Source organism: Atta cephalotes, assembly GCF_000143395.1.
Source record: "Atta cephalotes unplaced genomic scaffold scaffold00010, whole genome shotgun sequence".
Classification (NCBI taxonomy): domain Eukaryota; kingdom Metazoa; phylum Arthropoda; class Insecta; order Hymenoptera; family Formicidae; genus Atta; species Atta cephalotes.
Window position 1 is genome coordinate 3,993,306 of NW_012130074.1, and position 15,102 is coordinate 4,008,407.

General features: G+C 29.1%; 1 protein-coding gene across 1 annotated transcript in view; it reads left to right on the forward strand.

Moving 5' to 3' along the window:
- Positions 1 to 15,102, forward strand: part of LOC105627758 — a 17,689-nt gene that overhangs the window by 1,075 nt on the left and 1,512 nt on the right. The window contains exon 2 of the mRNA XM_012209038.1: positions 8,790 to 8,971. Coding sequence (XP_012064428.1) covers positions 8,790 to 8,971 — 182 coding nt within the window. The remainder of the gene's footprint in view (positions 1 to 8,789; positions 8,972 to 15,102) is intronic.

Below are 15,102 nucleotides of genomic sequence, written 5' to 3' on the forward strand. Positions count from 1 at the left end.
CTCTCTCTCTCTCTCTCTCTCTCTCTCTCTCTCTCTCTCTCTCTCTCTCTCTCTCTCTCTCTCTCTCTCTCTCTCTCTTCTTAATAAATAAATCGAATTTCTTTTAATTTAATAAATTTGATTAAAGTATTTATTTTATATATATATATATAAATATTAGGATTTAGAATATGTTTTGAATAAAAACCCTCCGCGAATCAGGTGTGATAAACCCAAACAAAAAAAATTTCTATAACTTTTTAAGAAGTATCGTGCGTGTTGTCGATTTTATGCAACTGAAGAGTGCGTTGTTACCAATCATACTAAATTATAGTATATTTATGATGAAATGGGGGTATCAGATATACCTACATATGATCCATATTGATTTTTCATCTAATTCGCAGAAGGTTAATACTTAACTTATGATAGATTTGCGGATAAACTTTTAAAATATTTAAACCAAGTAATTATTGCTTGCATAGAGTACTTAGTATTTCCATATTTTTCTGTGTGTATATAGAAGTTATACTACGTAATTGAGTATCCGTAATTGAGTTATCTCCATTTCCAAATTCATTATTAGAACGCCAGTGCTTTGTAAATATCGCAGTCCACTTCATTAGGATGAGAAACAGATACTGAAATGCATATCTCTATGTCAATTTGTGTACGACAGCTTTATATGCAATTCACAGTGAGTGCATCCAATTCGCTATTAGACTTGTATCATTTCCGAAATAAGCTTCTTATTCTTATACTTTCTTATACTCTATATATATATATATATTCTTATATTTCTTTAAAGCAACAACAATAATAAATTTTTATATTTCTTCAAAACTTATCATTATGACGCATTCTTATGATAAATATTTCTCGTTCTTTTAACGCTAAATTTATGTTTTGCCGAATTATCCTCTCGCGCCATAAGTCTCATTAAAGTTTCACTCTTACTTAACGTGATAACACGTTTTTGTATTCCATTATCGGTAATACCGCATATCAACAACGTTGCCAGCGTGTCTCCTGTATTATAATAATTAATAATCGCAAAGGATGGCTATTATTAAACGTTTGCTTCTAGACCGTAGCAAAAAATGTAAATCTAATTAAACTTTCTATTGTATTGCATTTGTTAATATAACAGTTTTATCTTATTATGTTATACGGTGTTATGTGATTGCAGTTATCTTCACGCGTATCTATAGAATAATTTTTTTAGCGTAACTTAAAAGTAATGTCTAATAGTTTTATATTATAAAATATATGATTTTTTGTTTTTTACAATTCGCGTACATATTTTTAATAACAGGTTATTTCTTTTTCCGTTTTTTTATATGTAATAAATTTTTTTAAGTAAAATGTTAAAATATAAATATTAATAGTTTTAAAGTTATTCAACATTAAAAAGGCATTCATTTCTTGCAAAATTTTAGACAGATTTTAAACAGGAATTAATTTCTTTTCAATAAAAAAATAATAAAATAAAATAAAATAAATAATTTCACGATTTTTGTTTCAAATATGTTACAGAAAGTTTATTATTTTTATCATAAATTAAAAGCATCATCGTTCTTAAAACGTACAGATATTTATCATATCAATATTATTAATAACTGAATTGAGCAATTTAGTTAGAGAAAATTTAAATGATAAGAAAATAAATGAATCTGGGAAAATATGAAGTTTAAATATTTTGATTAATGTTTTTAAGAAAAAAGAAATACAACACCGTTAGTGAGAACTAAAATTATTTTTAAACACAGAATCGGTACTCACGGATATTCCCTCATATGAGCTAATGAAGATAATATTATAGTGCAATGAATAATTACAGCGCTTGATACGAAACGCAGTTGATCCAGGATGATTAGGAATTATGTATTTCACCGCAAGATATAAACTCATCATAAATCCGGTCTGATCGTATTGATCGTTCTACGTGTCACTTTCATCGTTGCCCCTAATCACGCGTACGATCGGTCAAATCTCTGTCCATTCAATAATCGCTTATAAGAGGATCGTGTCCTATCATACAGTCTCTCTTTTCCTCTCTCTCCGAGCAATGCCAAAATGACCTCATCACAACATCGCTTTCGCGCGAATTATCTGTTAGGGTCCTTTTGCTATAAGCGTTTTATCAATATACCTACCTACCACTCGTGCCCGAACAAATTCCAGTACATGGTTTTCCCGCAGACCGCAAAAGCGTTCAGTCAAGCATCAAATATCGATATCAGCTCCACTTGTTGTAGTTGATACATATTCCAATACAGTCTTTTTTCTCTTTATGGAAGATTTAATTTTTTTTTCAGAATGTCCTCGTAATTTCGATATTATTTATTAAATTATCTGAAACTGCACGGTAGTGTTAGAGAAGCCATTAGCAGAAGCAAATAGCGAATATTTAGCTTTATGAAGATAAAATTTAATATAACATAGTCCGTATTATATATAATGTGAAAGGTGATACAGCACGTTATGATAGTCAACAGGTGCATCGGACAACTCCATCTACTTTTAAACTCGCGCTTCGTTAATTTTGCTTTTTTCATAAAACAAATAATTCGCATTTGACATAAAGGTCAAATCATTGCAATTGCAGTCATTATTTTTGTATCCGATATTTTACGTTTATGTTTTTAATGCATAAAACTAGGTTTATCGATTGTAACATGAGCTGCGGTTTTGAATAAAAAAAACTGCACCAACACAATGTTTCACATCATCGCGTGTCCTCGAATTTTACCACGCAAGTTTTTCATAGAGTTGAAAGGTGCCTATTCAATCGGAAAATGGTTGCCTGCTTGCCTTTGTGCGATATACGCGGGAAAATTCTATCGTCTGTATTCTTACAAGGTCGACATGTATCTACTACTCTGTTACAATAAAAAAAGATCGGTTTTTTATTGGTGAGCTGGTTAAGTTTATTAATATTATTTTTAAAAAATAATTAAAGATGTATGTGAACAAACATCCGTTTCGAAGCTTTTCGTTTCGGAGCTTTTCGTTCCCAGCATCCTCGGTCAAATACATTTTCTCTATAATAAATTGAGAACGCGTGTTCTTAAAAAATTTTAATAATAACAATAAAATGCAATGATAAATAAATAAATTCTTTTTCAATTTATTTTGTATGTATACTTTATGAATAGAATTTATTACGCTTCAGCATATATAGAAAAAGGGGACTTGGTTTATATATCTTAACCCATTCATATTTCTCTCATTCATATCCGCACGTTATGACACACATGTTATTATTAAATATATTATTATTAAATAATTATCACTTTACTACTATCTTGCTACTTCTGGTTAATCACTTACTCTATGCATTTGATTCTTTATATTCTTTTATTTCTTTTTTTTACAGTTTATCCGCTTTATCCTGTCTAATTCTAATACTATAGATTCTGTTCAACTAAATTTACACTAAATCTAATATCTACAGCCCTATCATAGCCTTATCATAATCTAGAATTATTGCTTATTTTTTTATCATTATCACTCATTATTTCTCTTTTCTTATTTTCTTTCTACCATTCGCTAAATTACACCATCTCTACCATTAGTTTTATTTTTGTATTTCCTCTCACTAGAAATCATATCCTTTCTTTCCTTCCTTTTTCTTTTAACTCCATCTCTCTCTCTTTCCATAATTTCTTTATTATTTCCCATTTTACCTCGCCTAAATCTTTATCGTATAACCTTCTTCAAATTCTTTCACTTTGCTCTCCTAATTTAGTACAAATCTTTCTCTTATTTCCAGACACTTTTCAATATAGTGCTGTGTAAATTATCTTTTCCCTTATCACAGAATATACAGTTCTTTCTATGCTCTTCCAATTATATAATATATTTTGCCTTCCTCCAAATTCACACAAATTCTTAATTTAAACAAAGCTCTCACTTCATCTCCTTTTTTCCATTCTCCTAAGTTTTCTTTGAACCTCAGATACGATGGAATCCTATATTTACCTTCTTATATCTCTCGTTGTTTTGCCTTAGAAATACTACAATCCTCTGTTGCATCTCCTTTTCCCTATTTATTAATTAATCTTCAAAACCTTCTTCTTCGTATATCACTTCTCTTGCCCCTATTCGTTTTTATTGTATTGTACGTCGCTCTTTCATGTCCATATAAATCCTCTCAATTATTTCTTATCTTTTCTTCTCAACACGCGCGTCAAATTTCCTACCCTTCCTGATTTTAATTTTTGTTCAAATCTTCTTGCTCATATTCCCCAACCTATTTTGAGTTTATCCATAAGTTCTCTCATAATTATGTACCTTGGATTTTCAGTTTTGGAAATCCAAACTGAATCCACCTTATACCATTCATTATAATCTTTTCTAATTCCTCTTTCTCCTCCCATCCCCATATTTCCACTCCATAAGTCATAACGCTTTGAACCAAAAATCTAAATAAAATTCACCTCTTCCTGAAATTATTTTTACACATCTTCTCATCTAAACTCCAAACCTTTCTCACTAACAGGTTACCTTTTCTACCTGATTCCTTAATATGATCTTTATAATTATCTTACCTGTTCAAAGTAAAACCTTATAGATATTTAATTTCCTACTTAAACTTACTTCCTACACCTCCTCTATCTACTTTTTACACCACTTCCATTTTTCAATTTTATTCTCTTCCTCTCCTATTACAAACTAACACCTTAATTTTATCTGTACAGAGTTCAAGTTTTCTTTCCTTTAAAAATTTTTTAAAAATTGTTATCATATCCTACAGGGCAGAATTCTTCCCTATTTTTTGCCAATAAAACTATATCACTTACATTCGCGAGATTCTAGAATCTTTGCTCTTTTATGTCTATTCCCCCGATATTTTACAGTGATCATATTTTCTTAAAAACAAAAAAAATAAAAAATAAAAGATAAATCTAAATGTTTTCAAATTAGTTTGTGATTCGAGAATTTATGCATTATAAAATTAAGATAATGCAAAATAGTTTTCTAATAATTTGAAACTGGTTCGACTGTATTGGAACAAACTTTTGGTCTGAAATAATAAAAGGTTTGAAATAATTTGATTTGAAATAATAAAAACTAAAAACAACTAGTTTAAATAAATTTTAATTAAAAAATTAAGAAATATAATTAATAAAAACAAATTGTATTTATATGCATCTAACTGTAAAATATTTTCCGTAAAATTTTCTTCATTAATATTATACAATATTATAATATTAGATATAATATTAATATAATATTAACGCTAATTAGAAAAGAATTTCCCGTAATGTCAAAATAAAGAACAGTAATATTGAAAAATAAAGGACAATATTTTAGTTTTAAAATATTTTAGTTTTAAAACAATAAATAAATTTAAAGGGTCCTTCCTCGTTATAAAACTTTCCGTATTTCCTAGCCTCATTCTTATTATTTCCGTTCCCTCATAAATCCTCTTAATTCTTCTAATCAAATTCTTTATTTCTTTCTTTCTCAGGCAGTCCTGTAACATGTTTTCGTCTACTTTATCAAAGGTCACTTTCTACAAACATCATATATCGATCCTTCCCTGCTTCCTTCCCTTTGTAATACTCTGTATGATATGTAGCAACACGAAGATATTATCAATTATCAAACTTCCTCTTCTGGAACCTGTTTGAATTTCTGGGATCATTCTTTTTTCTTCTGCCTTCCTCTCTAATCTATTTTTCAACACTTCCTCATATAATTTGTACGCAGTGCATAGCAATGATATTCTTCTATATTTGTTACTTTTTCTTGATCTTGTCTTTTATATAGAGGAACTACTATGCTTTTCTTCCAATTTTTCGGAATCTTGCTTCTTCTTTACATCAACTTCATCAAAGATACCAGCTTCGTCCATAAATCTTTCCCGCATATTTCCGTGCTTATGACATCCCATCGGTGGAGTCACTTTCTTAAGCTTCATTTTTCTTAATGTCTTCCTTATCTTCCTTCAATTCTTCGTCCCCCAGTTTTGTTCCATTCTTAACTTCTGTTTCCTCTCCTTCTACCATCCAGTAGATTCTTGAAATAATTTCTCCATTTCTCTTTATATTTTTAATCTGCATCCTTCTGCCTCTCTTCTTATCAATATATTTTTATATATATCTACCTCTCTTCTCAGGTTCTTTAATTCCTCCTTCTCCTCTTCCTTTTTTCTCTTTGCTTTTTCTCCTCAGTTTTCTTCCTAAATTTTCTTTTCTCTTGTAAATAATCTTCCCTTTCTTTTCTTTTCTCTCTTTCATCTTCAATACATCTTCTTAATTTCCCTCTTCTCTTTAGTACGACTCCTGTTTCATCAGTTCTTGTGCTTTAATTTCATTTTCTTCCTTTTTATCTTCTTCTTCACCGTTTTCTTCATAAATAATTTGTTTAATTTAATTTTCTCTCAACTTTCTTCTATATTTTTTTCTTCCTAATATCTTTCTTCCTTTTTCCCTTTACTCCTCTTTCTCCGTTTCCTTTTTGGATCTCTTAATCCTCCCAAAATATTATTTCTTCTTTCCTGTTCATGTACCATTCTCTGTGATCGAATCATTCTCTTCTTCCTCATGCTCCTTGATCTTCAGGCATAAAGGCAAGTGATCTGAGTTCATTCTTATATCAACCTTAAAATCTATAATTATTTACATCTTCATTAATCATTAAGTAATCTATAATCAAATTATCTCTCGCTCCTATATATGTATATTCATCCTCCTAGTAACCTAACATTCTTCCATTCAAAACATATAATTTTTTTAAAGGAAGGAAATTTTTTTAAAGATACAAAACTTCATTTTTTATTCATTCTACAAAGCTTCTATCTCTATATCCTATAGTTTTATTTTTGTTATATCTCTTCACTTTCTCCCTTTATTTCCATTCCTCCCAGCTCTCTTATTTTTATATTAAAATCCTATTTATAATTATATTTCCTTCTTTTCCCTTTTCTTTATAATAAAATTCCTCCAACTTTTCCTCTAAATTCTTTCCTTCTTGCGTTCTTTATAAACAGAGATAATCCTTATTCTTTCTTTATTCTTCATTATTAAATCCATAATGTGTATATTTTATATAAATAAAAATATGTGAAGATGTAAAATACAAATACGTATGTAGAAAATAATATCCTTGTCAAGCGTTATAACTGAACAACTAACAATAATCGAGTTTCATAGTTGTCAAAAATATTCAAAAAACATCTGCTATCTATAAATCTTATAGAAACACAATGTCTTTATTTTTTGAAAAAAAATTGATACTGATACTGAAAGCGTTAATAATTCTGAATACGTGCACGTCAAGATATAAATATATATATATATATATATATATATATGTATTACATATATGATAAACGACATGTCAGATAACATCGCTATCGCCGATAGAATATGTGTATTTTTTCTTTGTTTTTTTTTTTTTATTAGGACGACTATGTGGATGAATAAAAGTGAATAATCGTTATAACGCGCGTTATATACGATAGTATACGATAGTAAAAGTATAAACGCCCACCAATTCGTATGACCCTACGTGCCCATACGAAGAACGCTACTTATCGTAAAGTGGTTTAATACCGCATAAAATGAACGTACTTGTAAAACGTCATACTTTCTCTCTATTTTCTCGTAAAACTGGCCGCGTGCATCACACATGCATCTGATTTACATTCTTTTGAAAGTGAGATATGTGTATGCGACATATGTGTATCTATAAAATAAAAGAGTTGCGCTTGGCACACATCTCGGAAATCAACTTTTAAACAATCAACTTTAAACGCTAAAAGATACTATAATTTCTTGTTTGTCGTAAGACAAAGTGACGGCTATCGATCGAAAACTTGTCGACAATATGATAACAGATTCCATTGACGCTTTTAAAATATGTGCCATTAATTCTCAAGTAGTAAGCTTCTAGTTCGTTGGCGCTTTAGGAGAATCAAAAACTATTCTAAGATTCGTTCGCAATAGGACGTTAATATTGACAGTAGTTAAAATGCGATGAATATTTATAAGTAATTACACAATCGATACACATATATCAAAGCAAAATTATTTAATCTTATAAAACTTTATCTTATAAGCTTATAATCTGCAGAGGAAGAATTTGTTCTCTGCAATTGTGTCGATACCAATACACAAAACAAAAAACAAAAAAAATGTCTTTCCTGCTGTTCGTTAAATCTTCTTTTCCATGGAATATCAACGTTTAATCCTGTACACACATGTTTAATCCTATATACACATGTTTAATCCTGTATGCACGCAGTTATACAAGATTGTTTAAAAAAACTATTCAACATTTATGTGATAGATACACATCACACTGAGTAAAAAAACCTTAGTGAAAATAGATCAAAAGTTTAACTATTTCTGAGATGTAAACACACAATTTTATTACTTATTATTTTATTATTACTGTTATAATTTTATTACTTATTGATAAACAATTTTGTATATTAAATCATAACTGACTTTTTGTCTTCTATATGCATTCTATATGATCTGAAAAGAAAGAAATTGAGATAAGTACTGTGTATGATAGCCTATTAATAATTAGTTGATGTCAACTTACTGATTTTCGAAATTTTTAATTATGGTGAATGAGAACGTTTAAAACGCGATTTGTTAAACCTTTACATTGCGACAGATAGAAATCAATAGGTCAATTATGATACCAATGTACAAGAATGTATATCTTAGAAACGGTTGAGCTTCAACTATATTCAGTAAAACTTCTTCACTCAATATGGCATGTATTGTATAAGTGCTGAATGATTTTTTTAACACTCTGTATATGAATCTATACATTTATGTTTACAGAAGAAATGGCGGAAAAAGCACCTGCAGAGAATATCCATGAGCTGTATAAGCTCTTGCTACAACGCAATGCGCTCGACAACGTCGGCTTTGGCGGCATCCCGTTGGAACACCTGATGATTCGAAAGTCGCAGCGATCGCCATCGCTGCGTCTTCGATTTGGTCGTTCTGGGCAACACATCTCCGTAAGTTCTCACTGTGTTTTTTTGCATCGATGATGTAAATAGAATAAATCCTTAAAAAGCTTAAGACAAACATAAAAGTTCGTAAAATATTACATTCATTTAATTATATACAATGAGTGTAAGAAGTATTCATATAGAGAACACATTATTTTAAAAAAAAACTTATTTTTAAAAAGTAAATATTATTCAGAAAGAAATGAATAGATCAAAAAATAAATAATATCCAGTGAGAAATCAAGTTGATATCAAATCGATCCGATAATTTCGACATCAATATCTAATTAACAATCATTTCTTGTTGCGTAATTAAAAATTTATTCATAAAGAATAAAATATAATTGAAAATGACAAGACGAGTAAATATGATATTTAAATAAGTAGATCCTTTTTAATTTTTTGCACAGCCTTGTTTAATATGTTTGAACCACGAAAAAAAAAGAACATTAAAAAGAGTTCTATCGACTTTTATGGTACACATTATGGGCTTGTTCCTTAATCAATTCTCCCTCGATTGAAAAAACAAATTAATTGAAATATATCCATTTTAACAGAAGTTACGATAACAAATATGGATGGGCTCCCAGGAACTTCAGTGTGTATATTCAGAGTGCAAAAAACAAGTGTACAGCTAGTAAGATTATTTAAACTACTTATTAGACTGATCTAGCAAACTGCACACTAAAATCATTATAATTTGTATAGAATCATTATAATTTATATAAGTTTCAACATACCTTTTCGTAGTTACAAAAGTTACAAAATTGAGATGATTGATCTGTTCTTTTTAACTAAAGTTGTTGCACGGAGTTCATCTTTCTTCCTTTTTTCTTCACGTTGAAAAGAAAAGATGGACCGCACAAGAAGTTCAGCTATGAAAAAAATAGACTTCATGTATTACATACAACTCCAAACTCTCTCGTGCGCTTATGAATTCTCGTTTGTATCATCGACTGACCATGAATCATGATAGAAAAGTGTTGTTTTGTAAAAAATAAGTAACAACAAGAGAAAAATATCAGGCTGCTTCAAGATTTTAACCGAGGTCTGGTTTTTTTCCATATTTGTAGACTTCCGATAGACTTCCGTTCTGCCGAACTACACAGCCCTAGCTTCTCTGTTATATTTATTTCCTCTTTCTTATTGTTTCCGTTGCAGAAGAAACGCACGGAAACTAATATCATAAAACAGCTTGTTTAAAATAAAAAATTAACGATTGATCCGATTCGTCCTGTAATCTGATTCACCCGATCGTATCATAGAATTTTTTTTCGAAGGAGGAAGGTTTTTATCAATCCAGAGATGTACTATGCGCTAACCAGAGTGAGGGAGAATTTTGCTATTGTACTGAAAAGAACGTCACTGCACCAATTTCGTTGTGACGCTTACAATAATTTTTAACGTTAATAAATTTCATTTGGATATTTTTACAACTTTTTAATGTCTCCTCGTATCTCATTCTGGAAAAAAAATATTACGTTTTATATATCATGTAACTTTTATTTGTTTTTTAAAAACATTTTTTTTAAAGGACAATATAGTTGCTACAAGTAAATTTTTTAATTCCTTAATATTACTATATGCTCAAACTATTATAACAGAAGTTAAAAATTACTTATTTGGTTAGAAGAAAAAAATATCTTATGTAAAAGTAAAAAACACTCGCACAAAGTCAAAAGTAAAGTGTATGTTTTTTACAATTAAAAATGAAAGAGACAAATTTGATAGAATACATCACCAATTCAAAACAAAATATTTTCATTAGTAAAACAGTAAAAAATTATTAGGTATCGACTGATGTGAATAGATGTGTGCTAATGGGTCTCTCTCAAAATGAAATAATTAATAAAAAATTTCGGGTGAGAGTTGAACCCCCTAAAACTCTCTAAAACCTTCCCTGGATAGCCTATGGATTCTCTACCCTAAGTATTTTTGCATTAATATTGATTTCATTTCAAGATCGTGTACTTTAAAATGTCATATTTTTTAAAAAGTATTAAAAAGTTTAATACAATCTTATTTATAATATTTTGCCCATTATAATACATATCCCATTATAATATGTGCAATATAAAAAAATATTTAAAGGATGAAAAATACATTAAACTAAAATACATAAGTACATATCAAAACAGTGTATGATATTATAAAATTATATAATAATTACCCTGGTTAACAAAACGTTAAAATGACATCTTTTAACGTCAAAATTATGTAGCTTGCAGGGTATAAGCTTCATAAGTTTCATATAAATGAAATTCTATTTTCACTGATGAGAATTTACAAATTGTTTATAATAGTCTTATAAAACATTATTAAAAGTACAGATATTATTTATAGAAAAATAATTCTGATTATTTTTTTTCTATGTTTAATAAGTATCTTGTTTACAGATGTATATGTGGTAAAACAATACGTGTTTTATATTATAATAAAACGCAAGAAAACATTTATGCCTTACATTTAGGTCTTAACTCTAAAGTAACTAGGTAACTCTGATAATATATCTTATAAAATTCTTGTTTTCATTGTCCTTATTTATCATTAAACATCCGCAGAAATTTATATAAATGTCGAATACAATAATCAGTATTTATTTGGTCACTTGTACTTTAACGATTTATTTGAGTTGATTAATTAATGAGCTAATGAATTTGCACAATTTATTATACCATTCAAATAATCTTTAACATTAAACTGATTAAAATAAATAAATTATATTATATTCTTTGTCTTACATATTCACTAACTTTAACATTTTATATATTACGTGCGTATTAAAATTATAGCTCACGCGACCACTTATTAGATAAAGACAATTTGATATAAAACGCGATACAATCAATTATATAAAAAAGATATGCTAAGATAAAGAGATGAAAGGACTTTGATAATTAATGCGTACTTAATACATTTTCGTATCATCAGAAATTCTCTTCGAAATGGATATTCTTTCGCATAAATTACTTCTGTTTCTGGAATGCGCGCAGTTTAATTCATAATGCTTTTCGAGTCCCCTTTGCATTCTATTCTTAATGTGCCGCGAGTATTCCCTAGGAAATTAATTTTCTCGTAATTAGTGAGAGTGACGCAGCTTTTGCAAACTGAAGTGTGGTCGCGACGTGCATGTTGGTTGTCTCGTAGGACAATAGGGATAGGGATTATATTTAACATGATATTAATTAGAAAAATGTCCATCTAACGAATATTTGGAATATTAAAACAAAGAGTTGAATTACAGAAATCTAATTGCTGTAGGTAGAATATCAATTAATATCAATTAATATCAATTAATAAATAAGTGACATTAGTCATAAATAACAATGGCTTCACGTGAAAGTTACGTTAAAACTTAAAAATACATGTAATATGTGTTGCAGATTTACACTCTTCTTTCAACCGTCTTTTTTCTATCTTTCTTTTATCTTTCATTTTGGGATAAATTTAAGATATATTATCCATAATAAAGATTTAATTCAACAGCCATATTTTCATCACATTATTTTTATGTACATTATTTTTCTCATTTATCCGTTTTACGGTATTTTGAGAGGTCAATTTGTAGTTCCCACTTTTGCATAATAAATTTACAAGGTTCTTAGTTTTTAATTTCCCTTGGAGAACTAAAGTATCTCAATTTGCACAAATTTCGCTTCTCAGCATTTATATATATTTTATAACATTTGTAACATTAATTATCTAGATATAAACGTGTATGTATTAAAATATCTACTGAACTCGAACTTCAAAGAGAATTATTACATAAGAGTTACGAGAAACGCTGGCACATTTTGCGACTTCACATGCAAATTAATTCATACATTTATCATCTTTTTTTTAATAAAAATGCCAAGGCATTCAACGAAATAAATTCATTTCGACTTAATACATGTACACTTTAATGTAGAAAATGAGCAAATTACATTTTGAAGTTATACACGATATCTATATACGGACGTACCTATATGTTTGCCGAAAGTAGATATGCTTGGCTTGCTTTTATCACATACATAAGTATTTGAATAGAGGAATGTAATTTTACTTCATAAAGCTCTGTGAAAGAATGCGTGTTTTAATAAATCAATTTTATTCCTTCTTTCATTTTGATTTCAATTTTTATTATGTTACATTCAGAAATTATGCAAAAGACGCGTGCAACACGAACAATACATGAAACATTATGAAGGTATGTGCTCCCGTTTATAACTTGCAATAGGGCACTCGCCCGTGATATATCGAGGAGAGAGCAGATACGAAATTTTCATCTTCAAAAGCTCGGCAGAACAACATTATGACATCTCGTGCGCTCGATGAAGCAACTTTTTTAATAGCAATATATTGTTAATTATAATAGCAATTAATTTATGCTATTTATAATAGCAATATATTTAATAGCAATATATTGTCACATCGAGAAACGTTATTCTGCAACTAACGATACGTCCAAAAAAAAAAGTACACCGTGTTTGGAACGAGTTGTACTGTAGGAAAGTCGCGGACAGTCAATATTTATCTTCTCTTGAGCGATGCTCAAGATTAATATCGATCTGATATTTAATGATATTGTGATAGAGGAACGAATTTATATCTTGTAAATATTTATTTCGTACATATAGATATATTCACTCACTAATATAGATATGTTAAAAAAAATTGGATCAGTATAACGTTACAACAATCTATTTTTTTTGCGAGTAAGTTTTTGCGAGTATTTATTTGTCATGGGATAACTGTGGCTTGTAATTAAGTTCGAGATAAAACTCATCAAAATCTTTTTTTTATAAATAAAACTTTTGGTTATCTGTTCTATATATTTAATAGGGCAATGTTTAATAATTCCCGCCTTATACAACTCGATTAAAAATGATGGTCATTATAGATGAAGAGGATTGCAGGCAAGTCAATATTTTGGTAGCAAATTACAAACGATTGTAATAATACGATAAAACTTATCCCTCGACACGAAGAAACGAGCGGCTATAGACTTCCCGACGGAGTTGAAGCGTTTGGATGAATCATGAGGGGAAAACTTCTCGTTCTATTGCGTCTAACAATTATCTCCTTCTTCCCCCTCTATAAAAAGTTCCCCGCAAATTTGTAACATGTACCTTTGTAATCGTGACGGTGGATGTGCGACGAATACAAATTTCCGAGAGTAACGCATTACTGAAATTCTTATCTATATTAGCGAAATCGCATTGATGACGGTGATATCGATCTGTCAGTGATTGAATACACGTGGATGTAATTCGTGAAAGAGATCACTTCTCTTTATTGGGCACACTTACATGTACAAAGCGACGTGATTAATAATAATAATAACGTTTTATAACATATGCTGCGGAGTATCCAAATCAAATAACGTGTTATATTAATGATGTAATTTATGTATATTTACGTAAATTATGATGACGAAAGGATATTTGTTCTAATGAAAGTTGAATTATATTCCCTTATTCAATCACGCCGCGCAATTTCTCCTGATAAGATCGTATTAAGTATCATTTATATTAAGGAGCTCTTCTTCATTTTAAGAATAAGCTTTCCCAAATTATATTTGATTATCTTGATCTATCTCTAATTCAGCACTCGAGTATACGGAAAGAACAGATTTGAAATAAAAATTTAGCTAAATATAGATTTGAAAATAAAGTTGTTATACTCAAACAAAATAATTATATAGGACAATCAGATTAGTTACTTGAATGTCAAAATTTATTGCAACATTGCTGATGGTACTTGAGTTTTTACCCAAAACTATTTTGACCCAAAACTATTTTCAGATTTGTATCTACCTAAATTTTCAGATATTTTATCATCATTTTCACACATAGATATACATTTGATTAATGTAATATAATATAGTTCCTTTATTTTATATTAAATTAACCACATTGTGATCATATTTTTATAATAGTATTATAATTGTCGACAATTATACTTACGATTCAGTATATTCTTTGCACTTTATCTTTGTGCACAGAAAGAACGATTTTTGCAGAAATATTTAAAAATTTAAATACACACACACACACACACACACACACACACACACACACACACACACACACACACACACACAGTATTAGTAAGTTAATTTATTAATTAATAATACTATTAATAACTAAATTAAT